This window comes from Hyperolius riggenbachi, chromosome 10 (genome assembly GCF_040937935.1).
Source record: "Hyperolius riggenbachi isolate aHypRig1 chromosome 10, aHypRig1.pri, whole genome shotgun sequence".
NCBI lineage: Eukaryota > Metazoa > Chordata > Amphibia > Anura > Hyperoliidae > Hyperolius > Hyperolius riggenbachi.
The window spans coordinates 24,423,614-24,448,044 of record NC_090655.1 but is presented as its reverse complement, the minus strand read 5'-3'; the positions used below and the strand labels follow the sequence as shown (position 1 = coordinate 24,448,044).

At 44.3% G+C, this 24,431-nt stretch overlaps 1 protein-coding gene across 7 annotated transcripts in view; it reads right to left on the bottom strand.

The window, feature by feature from the left end:
• CTBP2 (C-terminal binding protein 2) overlaps nt 1–24,431 on the bottom strand; it is a 176,689-nt gene that overhangs the window by 25,901 nt on the left and 126,357 nt on the right. For all 7 annotated transcript variants that reach the window (XM_068258281.1, XM_068258282.1, XM_068258284.1 and 4 more), the window contains 2 exons: nt 22,880–23,034; nt 10,645–10,789 (listed from right to left, as the gene is read on the bottom strand). In XM_068258281.1, the coding sequence (XP_068114382.1) occupies nt 10,645–10,789; nt 22,880–23,034 (300 nt within the window). The remainder of the gene's footprint in view (nt 1–10,644; nt 10,790–22,879; nt 23,035–24,431) is intronic.

The following is a 24,431-nucleotide window of genomic DNA, read 5'->3' as shown; positions in this document are numbered from 1 at the left end:
GTCTGAATTTTCCCAATTTTTCGGGCTGACTGACCTTCATTTCTTAAAGGAATGATGGACACTCGTTTTTCTTTACTTAGCTGTTTTTTTCTTGCCATAATACAAATTCTAACAGTCTATTCAGTAGGACTATCAGCTGTGTATCCACCTGACTTCTCCACAACGCAACTGATGGTCCCAACTCCATTTATAAGGCAAGTAATCCCACTTATTAAACCTGACAGGACACACCTGTGACGTGAAAACCATTTCAGGTGAAGGTACCTCTTGAAGCTCATCAAGAGAAGGCCAAGAGTGTGCAAAGCAGTAATCAAGCAAAAGGTGGCTACTTTGAAGAACCTAGAATATGACATATGTTCAGTTGTTTCAAACTTTTTGATTATTTACTATACTTTCACGTGTTAATTCATAGTTTGGATGCCTTCAGTGTGAATCTATAATGTTCATAGTCACGAAAATAAAGAAAACTCTTTGAAGGAGAAGGTGTGTCCAAACTTTTGGTCTGTACAGTACACATGTATACACACACACACACACACGTATATACACGTGAATACATGCACATGTATATATACACACACACACACGTATATACACGTTTATATACATGTGTATACATACACATGTATATACATGTGTATACATACACGTCTATACACACGTGCAGACACACGTGTATACATACACATGTATGTGCATACATAACCGTGAATACACACACGTATATACACACACACACACACACACACACACACACACATACACACACACACACGTATACACACGTCTATACACACGTGCATGCATACACATGTATGTGCATACATACACGTGAATACACACACATGTATATATACACACACACACACACGTATATACACGTCTATGCACACGTGCATACATACACATGTATGTGCACACACACACGTGCGCACACATACACCTGTATATACATGTGCGCACACATACACCTGTATATACACGCGCGCACACATACACCTGTATATACACGTGCGCACACATACACCTGTATATACACGTGCGCACACATACACCTGTATATACATGTGCGCACACATACACCTGTATATACATGTGCGCACACATACACCTGTATATACACGTGTGCACACATACACCTGTATATACACGAGTGCACACATACACCTGTATATACACGTGCGCACACATACACCTGTATATACACGTGCGCACACATACACCTGTATATACACACGAGTGCACACATACACCTGTATATACACACACACACGTGTGTAAACATACACCTGTATACACACACGTGTGTAAACATACACCTGTATACAGGAAGTGCAGAATTATTAGGCAAATGAGTATTTTGACCACATCATCCTCTTTATGCATGTTGTCTTACTCTAAGCTGTATAGGCTCGAAAGCCTACTACCAATTAAGCATATTAGGTGATGTGCATCTCTGTAAAGGTGGCCACACACGATACAATAAAATGATCCGATTTTACAGTAATTCGATAAAAACGATCGCATCTCTCGAAAAAAATCGAAAGCTTTTTTTTCATTCGACTGAAAAATCCGATCGGATTTCCCTTTTTTTTCGATTTAAATCGATCCGGAATGCCAGATATTTCTCTTCAATTTCTACTAAAGATTGTATGGTGTGTGTTGGATTGTTAATTTATTAATATACACACCCTAGCAATTTTCTCTGAGTTTCCAATCATTTTTATCATAATTGAGGAAAAAATTTAACATATGTGTGTGGTACATTGGTCAGATTTTTGAAATGTTACAATCAGTCAGAAAAATTGATTGCAATTCTTAAATTGACCAGATATTTTAAAAATTGTATGGTGTGTGGCCACCTTAATGAGAAGGGGTGTGATCTAATGACATCAGCACCCTATATCAGGTGTGCATAATTATTAGGCAACTTCCTTTCCTTTGGCAAAATGGGTCAAAAGAAGGACTTGACAGGCTCATAAAAGTCAAAAATAGTGAGATATCTTGCAGAGGGATGCAGCACTCTTAAAATTGCAAAGCTTCTGAAGCGTGATCATCGAACAATCAAGCGTTTCATTCAAAATAGTCAACAGGGTCGCAAGAAGCGTGTGGAAAAACCAAGGCGCAAAATAACTGCCCATGAACTGAGAAAAGTCAAGCGTGCAGCTGCCAAGACGCCACTTGCCACCAGTTTGGCCATATTTCAGAGCTGCAACATCACTGGAGTGCCCAAAAGCACAAGGTGTGCAATACTCAGAGACATGGCCAAGGTAAGAAAGGCTGAAAGACGACCACCACTGAACAAGACACACAAGCTGAAACGTCAAGACTGGGCCAAGAAATATCTCAAGACTGATTTTTCTAAGGTTTTATGGACTGATGAAATGAGAGTGAGTCTTGATGGGCCAGATGAATGGGCCGTGGCTGGATTGGTAAAGGGCAGAGAGCTCCAGTCCGACTCAGACGCCAGCAAGGTGGAGGTGGAGTACTGGTTTGGGCTGGTATCATCAAAAATGAGCTTGTGGGGCCTTTTCGGGTTGAGGATGGAGTCAAGCTCAACTCCCAGTCCTACTGCCAGTTTCTGGAAGACACCTTCTTCAAGCAGTGGTACAGGAAGAAGTCTGCATCCTTCAAGGAAAACATGATTTTCATGCAGGACAATGCTCCATCACACGCGTCCAAGTACTCCACAGCGTGGCTGGCAAGAAAGGGTATAAAAGAAGGAAAACTAATGACATGGCCTCCTTGTTCACCTGATCTGAACCCCATTGAGAACCTGTGGTCCGTCATAAAATGTGAGCTTTACAAGGAGGGAAAACAGTACACCTCTCTGAACAGTGTCTGGGTGGCTGTGGACAGATCAAAACACTGACAGAATCCATGGATGGCAGGCTTTTGAGTGTCCTTGCAAAGAAAGGTGGCTATATTGGTCACTGATTTGTATTTGTTTTGTTTTTGAATGTCAGTAATGTATATTTGTGAATGTTGAGATGTTATATTGGTTTCACTGATAAAAATAAATTATTGAAATGGGTATATATTTGCTTTTTGTTAAGTTGCCTAATAATTATGCACAGTAATAGTCACCTGCACACACAGATATCCCCCTAAAATAGCTAAAATTAAAAACAAACTAAAAACTACTTTCAAAAATATTCATCTTTGATATTAATGCGTTTTTGGGGTTCATTGAGAACATGGTTGTTCAATAATAAAATTATTCCTCAAAAATACAACTTGCCTAATAATTCTGCACTCCCTGTATACACACACACACACACACACACACACACACACACACACACACACACACACGTGTGTACACATACACCTGTATATACACACACACACGTGTGTACACATACACCTGTATATACACACACACACACACACGTGTGTACACATACACCTGTATATACACACACACACACGTGTGTACACATACACCTGTATATACACACACACACGTGTGTACACATACACCTGTATATACACACACACACACACACACGTGTACACATACACCTGTATATACACACACACACACACACACACACGTGTGTACACATACACCTGTATATACACACACACACACACGTGTGTACACATACACCTGTATATACACACACACACGTGTGTACACATACACCTGTATATACACACACACACACGTGTGTACACATACACCTGTATATACACACACACACACGTGTGTACACATACACCTGTATATACACACACACACACGTGTGTACACATACACCTGTATACACACACACACACACACACGTGTGTACACATACACCTGTATATACACACACACACACACGTGTGTACACATACACCTGTATATACACACACACACACACACGTGTGTACACATACACTTTGTATACACACACACGTGTGTACACATACACTTTGTATACACACACACACACACACACACACACACACACACACACGTGTACACATACACCTGTATATACACACACACACGTGTGTACACATACACCTGTATATATATATACACACACACACACACGCACACACACACACACACACACACACACACACACGTGTACACATACACCTGTATATATACACACACACACACACACACACACACACACACACACACGTGTGTGTACATATACATGTATACACATACACACACATACATATACATGTATACACATACACACACACACACACACACACACACGTGTATACACATACATATACATGTATACACATACACACGCATGTGTATACACACACGCATGTATATACACATACACACGCATGTATATACACATACAAATGTGTATACACACGCATGTATATACACATACAACTGTGTATACACACGCATGTATATACACACACACACACGCATGTATATACAGTGGTGTGAAAAACTATTTGCCCCCTTCCTGATTTCTTATTCTTTTGCATGTTTGTCACACTTAAATGTTTCTGCTCATCAAAAACCGTTAACTATTAGTCAAAGATAACATAATTGAACACAAAATGCAGTTTTAACCACTTCCCAACTGAGGGGTTTTACCCCCTGACCACCAGAGCAATTTTCACCTTTCAGCGCTCCTTCCATTCATTCGTCTATAATTTTATTATTACTTATCGCAATGAAATGAACTATATCTTGTTTTTTTCGCCACCAATTAGGCTTTCTTTAGGTGGGACATTATGCCAAGAATAATTTTATTCTAAATGTGTTTTAATGGGAAAATAGGAAAAAATGTGGGAAAAAATTTCTTATTTTTCAGTTTTCGGCCTTTATAGTTTTTAAATAATGCATGCTACTGTAATTAAAACCCATTAAATGTATATGCCTATTTATCCCGGTTATAAAACCGTTAATTATGTCCCTATCACAATGTTTGCCGCCAATATTTTAGTTGGAAATAGAGGTGCATTTTTTTCAGTTTTGCGTCCATCCCTAATTACAAGCCCATAGTTTATAAAGTAACAGTGTTATACCCTCTTGACATAAATATTTAAAAAGTTCAGTCCCTAAGGTAACTATTTATGTATTTTTTTTAAATTGTAAATTTTTTATTTTTTTTTTAATTACAAAAAAAAATAAAATTGGGGAGTGTGGGAGGTAAGGAGTTAATTTTTTTGTGTAAAACAAGTTTATTTGTGTGTAAAAAATGGTTAGGGTGTAGTTTTACTATTTGGCCACAAGATGGCAACATTACAAATTTGTTTCATGCGACCTGCAAGCGTCCTTCCGGACGCTTGCAGGAAGTAGAAAGAGGCTGGGACTTTTGTTATTTTTTCACAATGATCGCGCTGCTCAGCCGAGCGGCAGCAGATCATTGCAGGGCTTAGATCAATGAACGGGAATGGATTTTCCCGTTCGTTGATCTCTGGGCGAGCGGGCGGCGGCGTGTTTACTAGCGGCGGGCGGCGTTTACGAGCGGGAGCGCGGACAGCGGAGGGAGTGCGCAGAGTACGGATTTCTCCGTCCCTGGGGGTGAAAGGATGGAAAAAGGGGCGGAGAAATCCGTACGCGCAGGGGTAAAGTGGTTAAATGACGTTTTTTATTATTTAGTGAGAAAAAAAAATCCAAATCTACATGGCCCTGTGTAAAAAAAGTGATTGCCCCCCTTGTTATATAATAACTTAACTGTGGTTTATCACACCTGAGTTCAATTTCTGTAGTCACCCCCAGGCCTGATTACTGCCACACCTGTTTCAATCAAGAAATCACTTAAATAGGAGCTATCTGACACAGAGAAGTAGACCAAAAGCACCTCAAAAGCTAGATATCATGCCAAGATCCAAAGAAACTCAGGAACAAATGAGAACAAAAGTAATTGAGATCTATCAGTCTTGTAAAGGTTATAAAGCCATTTCTTAAGCTTTGGGACTCCAGCAAACCACAGTGAGAGCCATTATCCACAAATGGCAAAACATGGAACAGTGATGAACCTTCCTAGGAGTGGCCGGCCGACCAAAATTACCCCAAGAGCGCAGAGAAAACTCATCCGAGAGGCCACAAAAGACCCCAGGACAACATCTAAAGAACTGGAGGCCTCACTTGCCTCAATTAAGGTCAGTGTTCACGACTCCACCATAAGAAAGAGACTGGGCAAAAACGGTCTGCATGGCAGATATCCAAGGCGCAAACCACTTTTAAGCAAAAAGAACATTAAGGCTCATCTCAATTTTGCTAAAAAAACATCTCAATGATTGCCAAGACTTTGGGGAAAATACCTTGTGGACCGACGAGACAAAAGTTGAACTTTTTGGAAGGTGCGTGTCCCGTTACATCTGGCGTAGAAGTAACACAGCATTTCAGCAAAAGAACATCATACCAACAGTAAAATATGGTGGTGGTAGTGTGGTGGTCTGGGGTTGTTTTGCTGCTTCAGGACCTGGAAGGCTTGCTGTGATGGATGGAACCATGAATTCTACTGTCTAACAAAAATTCTGAAGGAGAATGTCCGGCCATCTGTTCATCAACTCAAGCTGAAGCGATCTTGGGTGCTGCAGCAGGACAATGACCCAAAAACACACCATCAAATCCACCTCTGAATGGCTGAAGAAAAACAAAATGAAGACTTTGGAGTGGCCTAGTCAAAGTCCTGACCTGAATCCTATTGAGATGTTGTGGCATGACCTTAAAAAGGCGGTTCATGCTAGAAAACCCTCAAATAAAGCTGAATTACAACAATTCTGCAAAGATGAGTGGGCCAAAATTCCTCCAGAGCGCTGTAAAAGACTCGTTGCAAGTTATCGCAAACGCTTGATTGCAGTTATTGCTGCTAAGGGTGGCCCAACCAGTTATTAGGTTCAGGGGGCAATTTCTTTTTCACACAGGGCCATGTAGGTTTTGAGTTTTTTTTCTCACTAAATCATAAAAACCATCATTTAAAACTGCATTTTGTGTTCAATTATGTTATCTTTGACTAATAGTTAACGGTTTTTGATGAGCAGAAACATTTAAGTGTGACAAACATGCAAAAGAATAAGAAATCAGGAAGGGGGCAAATAGTTTTTCACACCACTGTACACACACACACACACACACACACACACACACACACACACACACACACACACGTGTATACACACGAATGTATACACACACACACACACACACACACACACACACACACACACACACACACACACACACACATGTATACACACACATGTATACACAGAGCGAGAGAGAGAGATTGTGTGTGTGTGTGTGTGTGTGTGTGTGTGTGTGTGTGTGTGTGTGTGTGTGTGTGTGTGTGTGTGTGTGTGTGTGTGTGTGTGTGTGTGTGTGTGTGTGTGTGTGTGTGTGTGTGTGTGTGTGTGTGTGTGTGTGTGTGTGTGTGTGTGTGTGTGTGTGTGTGTGTGTGTGTGTGTGTGTGTGTGTGTGTATACATATACAGTGGGATGCGAAAGTTTGGGCAACCTTGTTAATCGTCATGATTTTCCTGTATAAATCTTTGGCTTATTAAAAAATGCCAGTTAAATATATCATATAGGAGATATTTGAGAAATGAAATGAAGTTTATTGGATTTACAGAAAGTGCGCAATAATTGTTTAAATAAAGTTAGGCAGGTGCATACATTTGGGCACTGTTGTCATTTTATTGATTCCAAAACCTTTAGAACTAATTATTGGAACTCAAATTGGCTTGGTAAGCTCAGTGACCCCTGACCTACATACTCAGGTGAATCCAATTATGAGAGAACGTATTAAAGGAAGTCAATTGTAAGTTTCCCTCCTCTTTTAATTTTCTCTGAAGAGTAGCAACATGGGGGCCTCAAAACAAATCTAAAATGACCTGAAGACAAAGATTGTTCACCATCATGGTTTAGGGGAAGGATACAGAAAGCTGTCTCAGAGATTTCAGCCATCTGTTTCCACAGTTAGGAATTGGAAGTCCACAGGTTCAGTTCAAGTTAAGGCTTGAAGTGGCAGACCAAGAAAAATCTCAGATAAACAGAAGCCACAAATGGCGAGAACAGTCAGAGTAAACCCACAGACCAGCACCAAAGACCTACAACATCATCTTGCTGCAGATGGAGTCACTGTGCATCGTTCAACCACTCGGCGCACTTTACACAAGGAGATGCTGTATGTGAGAGTGATGCAGAGGAAGTCTTTCCTCCTCCCACAGCACAAACAGAGCCGCTTGAGGTATGTTAAAGCACATTTGGACAAGCAGGCTTCATTTTGCAATAAGGTGCTGTGGACTGATGAAACTAAAATGGAGTTATTTGGGCATAACAAGGGGTGTTATGCATGGCGGAAAAACAGCACAGCATTCCAAGAAAAACACCTGATACCTACAGTAAAATATGGTGGTGGTTCCATCATGCTGTGGGGCTGTGTGGCTAGTGTAGGGACTGGGAATCTTATCATGTCCAGGAATCAGAGACAAAGCTGAAGCTGCGCAGGGGCGGGATCTTTAAACAAGACAACGACCCTAAACACTGCTCAAAATAAAAAAAAAGGCATTTATGCAGAAGAACAAGTACAATGTTCTGGAATGGCCATCTCAGTCCCCAGACCTGAATATAATTGAAAATCTGTGGTGTGAGTTAAAGTGAACTTCCGGACTAAAAATCTACTCAGCAGAACTGAAAAGGCTTGGTATTTCTTTAACAGTTTCACAGCATTAGAACTTTGTTTTTCATACCAAAGCATCATTTTTAGCTGCATTTTTAGCTAAGCTCCACCCATCAAAGAAAACAAGCCCGGGCTTTTTTTCCCTGATGCTGTGCGGAGCATGATGGGATTTCCTATGTTGTTATTCATGTTGCCCAGCAACTGGGAGAGGCGCTCAGGACACAGGACAGGTGGTATGCTCCCTGTCACCTCCTTTCAACCAAAAACATGGCTGCCATCATGAAATCAAACATTTGCCTGTTCTTTTAAAACAGTGTGGGTAAGAGATTATATTACCTATCTATTTTAATTAACATAACTAATGTAACTTAATGACAGTATGTTTGTTTCGGCTGGAGTTCCTCTTTAACCAGCTGAGCGGTCTGGACGAGCTCAGCTCGTCCAACACCGCCAGCGGCTGCCGCTCAGGCCCTGCTGGGCCGATTTTAATGAAATAAAAAGCAGCACACGCAGCCGGCACTTTGCCAGCCGCGTGTGCTGCCTGATCGCCGCCGCTCTGCGGCGATTCGCCGCGAGCAGCGGCGAAAGAGGGTCCCCCCAGCCGCCTGAGCCCAGCGTAGCCGGAACAAAAAGTTCCGGCCAGCGCTAAGGGCTGGATCGGAGGCGGCTGACGTCAGGACGTCGGCTGACGTCGATGACGTCACTCCGCTCGTCGCTATGGCGACGATATAAGCAAAACAAGGAAGGCCGCTCATTGCGGCCTTCCTTGTTTATTCTGGGCGCCGGAGGCGATCGGAAGATCGCCTCCGGAGCGCCCTCTAGTGGGCTTTCATGCAGCCAACTTTCAGTTGGCTGCATGAAATAGTTTTTTTTTTATTTAAAAAAAACCCTCCCGCAGCCACCCTGGCGATTTAATCAGAACGCCAGGGTGGTTAAAGAGAGCTGTCCATGCTCGGAAGCCATCAAATCTGAATGAACTAGAGATGTTTTGTAAAGAGGAATGGTCCAAAATACCGTCAACCAGAATCCAGACTCTCATTGGAACCTACAGGAAGCGTTTAGAGGCTGTAATTTCTGCAAAAAGAGGATTTACTAAATATTGATTTCATTTATTTTTTTGTGGTGCCCAAATGTATGCCCCGGCCTAATTTTATTTAAACAATTATTGCGCACTTTCTGTAAATCCAATAAACTTCATTTCACTTCTCAAATATCACTGTGTGTCTCTCCTATATGATATATTTAACTGACATTTTTTATCGTAACAACCAACAATTTATACAGGAAAATCATGATGAATAACAAGGTTGTCCACATTTTCGCATCCCACTGTATATATACATGAATTTCTACAAAAAGTTCAGGTCCGCTTTAAAATCAGCCCCCCCTCCACTGACATTACGCCACCACCGCAAGATTGGCCGCAAGGTCCCCGGAACAGAAGCGCCGACATGGGGATCCTGGCGGCCGGATCAACGTAGAGAAGCCTTCAGGGAGAAGCCTGGGTCCTGCTGGGCAGAGCTAATCGCGCACGGGACCCAGAAACAGTGCTCACGCGGAGGTTATTGCCAGCCCGACTGGAGCACGGGCTTACCGCTCTCAGCTCACAAAGCGGACCCTGTGCTCAAGTCGGGATTACCGCCAGGGGGGTTAAAGTGTGCAGTGTTGTAGGCATTTAGCATACAACCCAGTCTAAGCATGAAAGCTGTTGCATATTCTATTCTAACAGATATAACTGCTTTTGACAATTTTTTGCCATGGAAAACATTGTGTATTTTTAGTAGTTTAACCACTTCATCCCACAGAGTATTTTACCCTTACTGCCAAGAACCATTTTTCCCTGTCAGCGTTCCTCCCATTAATTTGGCCATAAATCAATCACTGCTTATCACACCTAAATAGTCTATATCTTATTTTTTCTCACACATACCTGTTTTTAGTATTAACTATTTTTTATGCATTTTATAATAAAAAAACAAGGAAAAAATAAAAAATACAGTTCATAATAGATAATTCACATCACAGACATTCGCACATACCCAGGTCTCCAGCCGCCTTGATGTCAATGTTGTCAAATCCGCTACCTATTCGCACGATTACCCGCAGAGACTTAAACTTTTCCAGGTCCTCCCGCGTTAGCGTTATAGTGTGATACATCATGGCGCCCACTGCTTCATTCAGGACCTGAAACACAAACACGAGGTTATAAGGCCTTGTAGAATTCAGTGGGTTTTCTTTAGCGTAAAATCATAAATCATTCGAGTGCATATGCCAAATAACTCAGTCTAGTACAGTACTGCCATACACAGGGCACAATCATTCAGGGCCTAGTACAGTACTGCCATACACAGGGCACAATCATTCAGGGCCTAGTACTGCACCACTGCCATACACAGGGCACAATCATTCAGGGCCTAGTACTGCACCACTGCCATACACAGCACATAATCATTCAGGGCCTAGTACTGCACCACTGCCATACACAGCACATAATCATTCAGGGCCTAGTACTGCACCACTGCCATACACAGCACACAATTATTCATGGCCTAGTACTGCACCACTGCCATACACCGCACACAATCATTCAGGGCCTAGTACTGCACCACTGCCATACACAGGGCACAATCATTCAGGGCCTAGTACTGCACCACTGCCATACACAGTACACAATCATTCAGGGCCTAGTACTGCACCACTGCCATACACAGGACACAATCATTCAGGGCCTAGTACTGCACCACTGCCATACACAGCACACAATTATTCAGGGCCTAGTACTGCACCACTGCCATACACAGCACACAATTATTCAGGGCCTAGTACTGCAGCACTGCCATACAAAGGACAGCACACACTCACTCAGAGCTTAGTACTGCACCACTGCCATACACAGGACAGCACACAATCATTCAGGGCCTAGTACTGCACAGCACACAATCATTCAGGGCCTAGTACTGCACCACTGCCATACACAGGACAGCACTCAGGGTCTAGTACTGCACCACTGCCATACACAGCACACAATCATTCAGGGCCTAGTACTGCATCACTGCCATACACAGGACAGAACACAATCATTCAGGGCCTAGTACTGCACAACTGCCATACGAAGGACAGCACACCCTCACTCAGAGCTTAGCACTGCACCACTGCCATACACAGCACAGCACACAATCATTCAGGGCCTAGTACTGCACCACTGCCATACACAGGACAGCACACAATCGCTCAGAGCTTAGTACTGCACCACTGCCATACACAGCACACAATCATTCAGGGCCTAGTACTGCACCACTGCCATACACAGGACAGAACACAATCATTCAGGGCCTAGTACTGCACCACTGCCATACACAAGACAGCACTCAGGGTCTAGCACTGCACCACTGCCATACACAGCACAGCACACACTCACTCAGAGCTTAGTACTGCACCACTGCCATACACAAGACAGCACTCAGGGTCTAGCACTGCACCACTGCCATACACAGGACAGCACACTATCACTCAGAGCTTAGTACTGCACCACTGCCATACACAGGACAGCACGCAATCATTCAGGGCCTAGTACTGCACCACTGCCATACAAAGGACAGCACACACTCACTCAGAGCTTAGTACTGCACCACTGCCATACACAGGACAGCACACAATCATGCAGGGCCTAGTACTGCACAGCACACAATCATTCAGGGCCTAGTACTGCACCACTGCCATACACAGGACAGCACTCAGGGTCTAGTACTGCACCACTGCCATACACAGCACACAATCATTCAGGGCCTAGTACTGCATCACTGCCATACACAGGACAGAACACAATCATTCAGGGCCTAGTACTGCACAACTGCCATACGAAGGACAGCACACCCTCACTCAGAGCTTAGTACTGCACCACTGCCATACACAGGACAACACACAATCATTCAGGGCCTAGTACTGCACCACTGCCATACACAGGACAGCACACAATCACTCAGGGCAAGGTACTGCACCACTGCCATACAGAGGACAGCACACAATCATTCAGGGCCTAGTACTGCACCACTGCCATACACAGCACAGCACACGATCATTCAGGGCCTAGTACTGCACCACTGCTATACACAGGACAGCACTCAGGGCCTAGTACTGCACCACTGCCATACACAGCACACAATCTTTCAGGGCCTAGTACTGCACCACTGCCATACACAGCACACAATCTTTCAGGGTCTAGCACTGCACCACTGCCATACACAGCACAGCACACACTCACTCAGAGCTTAGTACTGCACCACTGCCATACACAAGACAGCACTCAGGGTCTAGCACTGCACCACTGCCATACACAGGACAGCACACTATCACTCAGAGCTTAGTACTGCACCACTGCCATACACAGGACAGCACGCAATCATTCAGGGCCTAGTACTGCACCACTGCCATACAAAGGACAGCACACACTCACTCAGAGCTTAGTACTGCACCACTGCCATACACAGGACAGCACACAATCATTCAGGGCCTAGTACTGCACAGCACACAATCATTCAGGGCCTAGTACTGCACCACTGCCATACACAGGACAGCACTCAGGGTCTAGTACTGCACCACTGCCATACACAGCACACAATCATTCAGGGCCTAGTACTGCATCACTGCCATACACAGGACAGAACACAATCATTCGGGGCCTAGTACTGCACAACTGCCATACGAAGGACAGCACACCCTCACTCAGAGCTTAGTACTGCACCACTGCCATACACAGGACAACACACAATCATTCAGGGCCTAGTACTGCACCACTGCCATACACAGGACAGCACACAATCACTCAGGGCAAGGTACTGCACCACTGCCATACAGAGGACAGCACACAATCATTCAGGGCCTAGTACTGCACCACTGCCATACACAGCACAGCACACGATCATTCAGGGCCTAGTACTGCACCACTGCTATACACAGGACAGCACTCAGGGCCTAGTACTGCACCACTGCCATACACAGCACACAATCTTTCAGGGCCTAGTACTGCACCACTGCCATACACAGCACACAATCATTCAGGGCTTAGTACTGTGCAACTGCCATACGAAGGACAGCACACACTCACTCAGAGCTTAGTACTGCACCACTGCCATACACAGGACAACACACAATCATTCAGGGCCTAGTACTGCACCACTGCCATACACAGCACACAATCATTCAGGGCCTAGTACTGCACCACTGCCATACACAAGACAGCACTCAGGGTCTAGCACTGCACCACTGCCATACACAGCACAGCACACACTCACTCAGAGCTTAGTACTGCACCACTGCCATACACAGGACAACACACAATCATTCAGGGCCTAGTACTGCACCACTGCCATACAAAGCACAACACACAATCATTCAGGGCCTAGTACTGCACCACTGCCATACACAAGACAGCACTCAGGGTCTAGCACTGCACCACTGCCATACACAGCACAGCACACACTCACTCAGAGCTTAGTACTGCACCACTGCCATACACAGGACAGCACACAATCATTCAGGGCCTAGTACTGCACCACTGCCATACACAGCACACAATCATTCAGGGCCTAGTACTGCACCACTGCCATACACAAGACAGCACTCAGGGTCTAGCACTGCACCACTGCCATACACAGCACAGCACACACTCACTCAGAGCTTAGTACTGCACCACTGCCATACACAGGACAACACACAATCATTCAGGGCCTAGTACTGCACCACTGCCATACAAAGCACAACACACAATCATTCAGGGCCTAGTACTGCACCACTGCCACACACAAGATAGCACTCAGGGTCTAGCACTGCACCACTGCCATACACAGCACAGCACACAATCATTCAGGGCCTAGTACTGCACCACTGCCATACACAGGACAGCACACACTCACTCAGAGCTTAGTACTGCACCACTGCCATACACAGGACAGCACACAATTATTCAGGACCTAGTACTGCACCACTGCCATACACAAGACAGCACTCAGGGTCTAGCACTGCACCACTGCCATACACAGCACAGCACACAATCATTCAGGGCCTAGTACTGCACCACTGCCATACACAGGACAGCACACAATCGCTCAGAGCTTAGTACTGCACCACTGCCATACACAGCACACAATCATTCAGGGCCTAGTACTGCACCACTGCCATACACAGGACAGCACACAATCATTCAGGGCCTAGTACTGCACCACTGCCATACACAAGACAGCACTCAGGGTCTAGCACTGCACCACTGCCATACACAGCACAGCACACACTCACTCAGAGCTTAGTACTGCACCACTGCCATACACAAGACAGCACTCAGGGTCTAGCACTGCACCACTGCCATACACAGGACAGCACACTATCACTCAGAGCTTAGTACTGCACCACTGCCATACACAGGACAGCACGCAATCATTCAGGGCCTAGTACTGCACCACTGCCACACACGGCACAGCACACAATCACTCAGGGCCTAGTACTGCACCACTGCCATACACAGGACTGGGAAGACTGGAAACAACCCAATGCTAGGTCCTCCACAATTAGATGCAGATGTCATATCATTATGGTATTAGTGTTGCTATTAAGTCGGTATGCACCCAATTTAATATGTTACTTTCACCATATGAGGTACCAGTGAACTTACTGATCATAATACAGTAAATATGCAATGTCTTCCACTCACACTGTAGAGAGCAGGTATTGAACTCCAGGCCTGGTGGGCCAGATCCATGCCAGCGTTTAGGATGGACTGAGAAAGAGGAATGTGTTCTAGCTGATAGATCACACCTTTCCTGATTCAGACCCATCAATTCATTTGAGCGGTGTCAAAAATGTGAGGAACTCGGCCCTTGAAGGACCGGTTGGACATCCCTTCTGTAGAGTCTTTCATTTCTCCCTTCCCCACGGAGATGATTCATAACAGGCGATCAATGTTAAAGGTCTTTGGTGGTTGGAACAACATTTGCAAGTCTGGATAGCATAAAGCCAACTTGCGTAGAGTTTTTAATTTGTAAATTTGTAACACAACTAGCGCTAAGTGGTATCTGCAGTGTAAGCTGCGGGCCACAAAACGGGGATCCCTTCAAACCTTAAAGACACTTAGTAACTTATAAATATTGTGACCTGCGCTACAATTCATAGGATCGTTTATTCAAAATTCAACAGTTTTAACAATATCTCAATTATGAACACACCACCTCAACATACACTCCCAACACACGCACTTGTCATAGAAGGGCCCTTCATAAAAGAAGCAGCTGTGATAGGGTAGAGAAAAGGACGGGAGGAAAAGCCAGGAGCCCAATCTAGTGCAGTATTGTGACTTTTGAATGGTTAAATAATTTTAAATCTTATATAGTTGTACTCACAAAATTGGGTTGCAAGTCAGGCAACCACTTAAAAGTGCATGCGGGGAAGTACCGTCCCTGCTCGGCCTTGTCCTTAGATGGTCGCTGCTCCTTCAAAAAGTCCACTTGCCAAAGTGGTAACCCCGAATCGGGGTGAGACGTCAGATAGGGTAGGGTAGGAGGCGCTCGTGGTGGACAAATGTAATGTTATGTGACTAATTAGAGCATTAATTGCCAGTCAATCTGGTAATAGAGAGATAGCCACTCTGTTACCCGGAGGGCACATCACTCGACCTGAGGAAGCGGTTGTTCCGCGAAACGCATTGTCATTTTAAAAGTGCCCAATAAAGCTGATATTTCTTTATACCATTTAGTGGATGGACTGCTTTATTAAGGTAGGACCATCTTTTACTCTCTATTACCAGATTGACTGGCAATTCATGCTCTAATTAGTCACATAACATTACATTTGTCCACCACGGGCGCCTCCTTCATAAAAGAAAATTAAATCAAAATTAAATAAAAAATCCACAGCACTTTCTTATACGGCCATATTGGCTCTAAATTCCACTCCAGTTGCTAAAAAAGGCACAAAAGGATTAAAAATGGGGATAGTCCTGTTTCCAGTAAAAGACAACAAGGTGAGTAACTTTGTAGTATTATTCCACTGTCCTCAGTTTATCGTAGTTTTAAGCGGTTTACCACTCACGGTTTAGTTGATCTCATTTGGGTCTTGAGATAAGTCTTTATCAGGAGTAAGTCTTTCTCCGGCTGCTCATCCCCTCACTGGTTACCACAATAATACGTCCGGACCGCTCTCTCATAAGTATCAACCCGCTTGCTGCGTCCCGCTGTCGGCTTCTCCTCGCGGCATACGGCACTTCCGACTGTTAAACCCAGAGCTCCGCTTGCCGCACATCCGCTCAGCTGGTCTCGGCTAGCTGTTACAACTTCGGTGCTGTCACTAGTAGATCTCTGGAACTTTGTATTCAGGCAGCCGCTGCGCGCCAACACGGCTAGCCAAGTTCTGGATCTTGTAGCAGATTGGTAAAAGCTTTAAAAGAACCTCAACGCGTTTCAGCCGATATCATCGGCCCTCACCAGGAGGATTAATTAATATTAGGCAGCCGGTCTTCACTCCCATATATATAACTCTTCCATCACTATTAGAGTCCGCCCAAATGCAAATAGGTGGGAGGTCCATCTTAAAGTTGTAGCCTCTAGATTCCACTTCCCATTACTGCTAGCTTGCATACTTCTGCATTAATAAAAAATCCCCAGACAATTCAGAGGAGTGAAATAAAATAATGTTTAAAATAACACCATTCATACTCTACCACATCCAAACTCCCAATTATTTCACTTAAAGAAGGCGAAAAGTTCCATCTCACTATTTTAACCCCTTCGGGGCCAGTGTGTCCAATTGATATATCCATTTCGATTCATTCTGAGACATCTTTTCTATGTCATTTCCACCTATTTGGCTACGCTGTATTACTTCCTAAGTGTCCTTTAGACTTCCACTATGTTTTTCTTTATAATGTTTAGACAGTGAGTGTCTCATTTTTCTTTTCAATATTATTAACCTCCCTAGCGATATGGACAGATATATCCGTTCATAAAAACATGCTGTGAACAGTATAAACGTGCATACACATCAATACTCTCCTGCACTGTATACTAGACCCTTGCTTGACACATTTTGGCAAGTTACAGGAAAAAAAAGTTTTAAAAATAAATTTTATAACTTTTTGCACAGAAATCCTGGGAAAATTGAATGCCAGGGAGGTGTTAAAATGTTCCCCTATCCTCCTCTGTAAGGCCCTTTTTGTCCTCCCCACATACCTTTTGTGGCAGGGGCACTGCATGCAACAGATCACCTCACTGTAACGATTGTGGAATTCTCTCCGTGGTCAGTGCACAGGACGTGCGCTGACACTGCGAAAATCCTCCACAAGCGTATAATTTGAGAGAACCCAGCAAAAGGTGGAACGCACCTGTAGAGGGAAATTCCTGTCGGCAGATGGAGCTGTGGAGTGCAGAGGAACAGATCCTCTGCCCTGCCACAGACGCCAGATAGGAATTGTACGAAGGGAAGAACGCAGGGCAAGATAGCCCTTAAAGAAAGAGAGTAAAGCGACAGAGTGTATGTGTGTCCACCAATCTAGTCGCCACCCAGCGACGATGAACATACAACCATGAAGATCAGGTGAGAAGGCAATCGCAAGAGATGGCGATTGCTAACAGTGACAAGACAGAATAAGCACAGAGGAGGAATGTATGTATGTCCACCAATCTAGTCGCCAACCTGCGACGGTGGACACACAACAGAGGAAACCAAGTGAGAACGCAATCGCAAGGGAAGCGATTGCAAATGAGAATGAGCACAGGGACAGAATGTATGTGTGTGCACCAATCTAGTCGCCAACCCGCGACGGTGCACACACAACAGCAGATACGAAGTAGGAACGCAATCGCAAGAGAGGCGATTGCCAGAGGTGACACAAGGCTAAAGCAAGACAGGGCATGAGAGTAGCAAAGGCACAGCAATCATACAATGAGAAGATAAGGAAAATAACAAGCGCTAACTAAACGTGAACACCGCACTCATTTGCAACAGCGAACGCGTTTACAGCGCGATCTCCGCACGTTAAGCGCAACAGAGACAAGCACGCCTAACTAACCCCTGATACCCAAACACGAAACAGAGAACGCGAGCGCTTGCTTAACGGTTACCTCACCGAGCCTCCAGCAAGCGTCCGTATCAGACAAGACAGACAGACGACCGGGAAACAGGATAGGAAAGATCCACTGCTCTTTCCGCCAGAGCGAGTGCGATCCAAGTAAAGCAACAGAGCTTAGCAGGATCCACTGCTCTTTCCGCCAGAGCGATCCAAGTTCAGGAACAGGATATGAAAGATCCACTGCTCTTACCGCCACAGATCCTGTCTGTGGGTGCTAACCAGTGCAGTGGTTGCTACTGGTAGCCCTTTCTGTTTCATCTGTCTTACTTGGATGGCACCAGCCTCTAGCGGTAGCGGCTGTGGATCCTTCTGATTTGCTTTCTTGGAGTATAGCTGGAGCAGCGGTTGCCACCGGCTATCTCATCTGCCTGTCTTGCTTGGATCTCCATGTCCTGGAGAACATGGGACAGAGAAGGAGGATGAAATGAGTGCGTACACGCACTCTTGCTTTGCCGTCTTTCCCGATGTCATGCCTGGTATTCAGTGGTCAGAAGCCATTCCTTGGAGCATCCATCCCATCCTGGAGTGAAGTGATTGGTCACAAAGATAAGTCTTCATCCCGCCCGCAAGACCAGCGCTTCCTATTAGCATAGGAGCAGGGAGCATTGAGCGTTGTGATTGGCGGTTGGGGCCAGCGCCCCCTGCCTGATTGGTGCATATCTCGGCGGTGACATCCTAATGACGGGCGCTTCGGCTGCTTATGTGTATGGACACTGGAGAACATGGGATGGAGGAGGAAGACATGGACGCTTTCTCACTCTTGCTTTGCTGACGTGCATGTGCACTCTTGCTCTGCCACCTAATTAGTGCTTGTCACAGCGTCAGGAACGGTATGTATGGAACGGGGACACAGAATAAAGAACAGGGGGAAGAGGCACAGGTTACATTCGGACTATAAGACGCATTGACTTTTCCACCTCACTTTTCGGGAAGAAAAAGTGCGTCTTATAGTCCGAAAAATACGGTAAGTTAAACAATGTGTTTATTTTCTCTCTACAGTTCCGCTTTAAAGAGTAACGGTCAGGCTGCAAAAGCCAATTTAAACCTCTATTCTCCTGTGTTAAACAGTTTAGAAGGAAGCCAAAAAGTCAATACTGAAGTTAAAAATCTCTCTTACTGTGATGTGTGCTGAACAGCTAGGCTGTTATTCCCAAGCTCCTAAGGAGGCCGGCAGGACGCATAACAGATACTGCAAAGCATTCTGGGGCTGCTTCTCCCCAGTGCACTACCTTGGGTCATCCCCTTCATTTCCCTATCACGCCCCAAGGCCGCTTTTACAGTGAGAAGTTACAGGCTCATGTTACAGCAGCTTGTAATTTGCAGCCAAGCTCACAACACTGAAAAATCACAGGGCACATGTTCCGTTAGAGTATACTGCATGAGTCCGCTATTGTTCCTAGCCACATGGCTAATTAATATTCACTGCACAGTAGTGTTGTCCATTAGGATTTTTTTGTGAGTGGAATTATCAGGAAGCAGGGAGGATATGACATAACAATTGGCTTCATAGGAGACAGACAAACATGGAACCTGCCATGAGCTGTCAGGAGCATCATTCTGTGCAAATCCTATATAAAAATTCAGTGAACTCCAAACGTGGACAGTGAAATGCATATGTAATGTAAGTAGAGCCAATATTTAGCTACTGATATATGTGTTTTTTTCTCTGAGACCTTATACCTAACAGCTCCTCTTTAAGTAAGATGGACCTCCCACCTATTTGCATTTGGGCAGACTCTAATAGTGATGGAAGAGTTACATGCAGTGGGTTGCAAAAGTCTTCGGCCCCCTTGAAGTTTTCCACATTTTGTCACATTATTGCCACAAACATGCATCAATTTTATTGGAATTCCACGTGAAAGACCAATACAAAGTGGTGTACATGTGAGAAGTGGATCGAAAATCATACATCATTCCAAACATTTTTTTACAAATAAATAACTGCAAAGTGGGGTGTGCATATTTATTCAGCCGCCTGAATAAGTCAATACTTTGTAGAACCACCTTTTGCTGTAATTACAGCTGCCAGTCTTTTGGGGTATGTCTCTACCAGCTTTGCACATCTAGAGACTGAAATCATTGCCCATTCTTCTTAGCAAAACAGCTCCAGCTCAGTCAGATTAGATGCACAGCGTTTGTGAACAGCAGTTTTCAGATCTTGCCACAGACTCTCGATTGGATTTAGATCTGGACTTTGACTGGGCCATTCTAACACATAGATGTGTTTTGTTTTAAACCATTCCATTGTTGCCCTGGCTTTATGTTTAGGGTCATTGTCCTGCTGGAAGGTGAACCTCCACCCCAGTCTCAAGTGTTTTGCAGTCACCAAGAGGTTTTCTTCCAAGTTTGCCCTGTATTTGGCTCCATCCATCTTCCCATCAACTCTGACCAGCTTCCCTGTCCCTGCTGAAGAGATGCACCCCCCGAGCATGATGCTGCCACCACCATATTTGACAGTGGGGATGATGTGTTCAGAGTGATGTGCAGTGTTAGTTTTCTGCCACACATAGAGTTTTGCATTTTGGCCAAAAAGTTCCATTTTGGTCTCATCTGACCAGAGCACCTTCTTCATGGTTGCTGTGTCCCCCACATGGCTTGTGGCAAACTGCAAACAGAACTTCTTGTGCTTTTCTGTTAACAATGGCTTTCTTCTTGCCACTCTTCCATAAAGGCCAACTTTGTTCAGTGCATGACTAATAGTTGTCCTATGGACAGATTGCCCCACCTGAGCTGTAGATCTCTGCAGCTCGTCCAGAGTCACCATGGGCCTCTGCATTTCTGATCAGCGCTCTCCTTGTTCGGCCTGTGAGTTTAGGTGGATGGCCTTGTCTTGGTAGATGTACAGTTGTGCCATACTCCTTCCATTTCTGAATGACCGCTTGAACAGTGCTCCGTGGGATGTTCAAGGCTTTGGAAATCTTTTTGTAGCCTAAGCCTGCTTTAAATGTCTCAATAACTTGATCCCTGACCTGTCTTGTGTGTTCTTTGGACTGCACGGTGTTGTTGCTCCCAATATTCTCTTAGACAACCTCTGAGGCCCTCACAGAGCAGCTGTATTTGTACTGATATTAGATTACACACAGGTGCACTCTAGTCATTAGCACTCATCAGGCAATGTCTATAGGCAACTGACTGCACTCAGATCAAAGGGGGCCGAATAATTATACACACACCACTTTGCAGTTATTTGAAAAAAAATGTTTGGAATCATGTATGATTTTCGTTTCACTTCTCACGTGTACACCACTTTGTGTTGGTCTTTCATGTGGAATTCCAATAAAATTGATTCATGTTTGTGGCAGTAATATGACAAAATGTGGAAAACTTCAAGGGGGCCAAATACTTTTGCAACCCACTGTATATGGGAGTGAAGACCGGCTGCCTATTTTATTTTTTATATGAAGGGCCCTTCTATGACAAGTGCGTGTGTTGGGAGTGTATGTTGAGGTGGTGTGTTCATAATTGAGATATTGTTAAAACTGTTGAATTTTGAATAAATGATCATATGAATTTTAGCGCAGGTCACAATCTTTATTTATGACTTTTTAATTTGGTCTATAGATGGAGCTGGGTTGTTACTGCTTTGTTTCCAGTAGAATGTAGAAAGATATAACCCTGGACATCCACTCACCAGTATATTATCTGTTTTTGTCCCAAAGTAATGTCATCTGTGCAAAGATCACAATTTCCCCCTTGGTCTGAGTCAGCTGGGTTTGAATCTGAAGTTTTACATAACGCAATATTCGGTTTAGTCAGCAAGAAGCACACTGCTATTTGTCTAAATGAATATCACAAGACTTTATAATCTGTACAGAGCTATGGAAGATGTCAGTGCTATATAGATACTAAATAATAATATAACTTTTTAGTAGTATAATTTAATTGGCACACACAAGCTCTGTGCTATTAATCAATCCTTATTTCCTGCAGGCAAAGATAAAAAAATCAGCAGCACACTAGCAGCCTGGAGAGTTCAGTGCAGCTCAGAGACTCGTAAGGCTCCAAGGAAAAAATGAAAGCAAACCTATTAACCTTTTCAGGCACATTTTTTTCCTAAGTTTGTGTAAAGTCGGCATCATTGTGAAGCTAACAACCCATTGGAGCGAAGGGGAATGTTTGACTGCAATTCCAAAAGAACTCACAAATGACACCCTGGACCTCACCTTTTCATGGATCTCCTGGGTGGACTGGGCATCGCAGAAGGCCACGGTGGCCAGATCTTTCAGGATAGGCATCTCCACCGTGCAGTCCCTTCCATCCAGTAGAGCTATGAGCGGGCGGGGGTGCATCGGACCATTGAGGGTTTGAGGCCGCATACCTAAGAGACACACAAAGAAAAGGGAAAGATGTTTATCCATTTTACCTACGTGTTCTCCTCACACACAGCAACATGTTTTATTATTCTCAACCACCTTCTGAAGTAAAAAATGTTTCCATACAACCAGACATGGCGGAGATCATGAGAAAGGTACAGTTAAAGTGGATCCGAGATGAACTTTTACTCGTTGCATTATTGTGTTCCTTACATATAGCTTATAGGGCATTCCTCAAGCCAAATACTTTTTTGTTTTGTTTTACTACTCTAATTCCCTAGAAACTAAACAAGCCTCACTCACAGCTTCACCAAAACACCAAAGCAATCAGACCCATGTAGCAAGGGCTTATGGGAGCTCAGTCTGGGCAGGAGGAGGAGGAGGTTACTATCCAGAGATTTCAGAGGCAGAGGGGAGGGGGGAGTGAATTTTTCACAGGCTGAGGGGTGGAGATGCAGTTGCAGATTACCTGTGTAATGATGACAAACAGAACATGGCTGCTCTCATTGTATCACAGGAATAAATCATCACAACCTGTTGAAGCTGTATGCAGCCAGCTTTGCTGTGTAAACTATCTAAAAGATAGATAGGATAAGATACTGTATATAGACAAGTTACTTGTTATAGTTAGTTTTTCATCTCGGATTCACTTTAAAGGCTCACACACATGTGCAACTTAATGCACAACCAACCGCACTACATGATCAGCCGCATGACTTTTTTGTTTACACAACAAGTACATACACACGCTCTGACCATCTAAGCAACCAACTCATTTAAATACTGCACACGCACAAACATGTCCACATTCAAAAACAACAAGTCGTTAAAATGATTTGTATACACGTGGCCAACCTGCACGATAGTTGAACAGGTTAATCCTCCAGTTGGATCAGGCAAATTGCCTGTTATCAGTTGGATGGCTTGTCGTTTACCAGCCACACACACGCCCAACTCTCGTCCAACAGACCAAGTTTGGACGATAGTTGGGCGGAATAGTTGCACAAGTGCACGAGCCCTAAAGTGAACCCTAAGGTCAAAACTGAACAGATACTTCGATCGAAGAAGAGGGAAGGGTCTGGGTCCTCCTGGAGACTACCGTGGCTACCCGGGGACTGTCCTGGAGATCATGACCGCTTTCCTCTTCCTGCATGAGCGTGGCTGTGCAGCACCAGTGCACTCGCACAAGCAGCTCTGCTTTACTGCACAGGCTAAGTCATACTCCTGCACGAATAGCAGCACGATTACAATCAGAAATTCGGGGAATTCTTATCACAGCTTAACCAGATAATTAAGCAGAAAAGAATGGAACTAAAAGCAGGGTAGATGTTTACTGTCATATTCCCACTGATAAATGTAATAAAATACATGAGGGTGCTTCGTCTCTGGTTCTCTTTAAAGG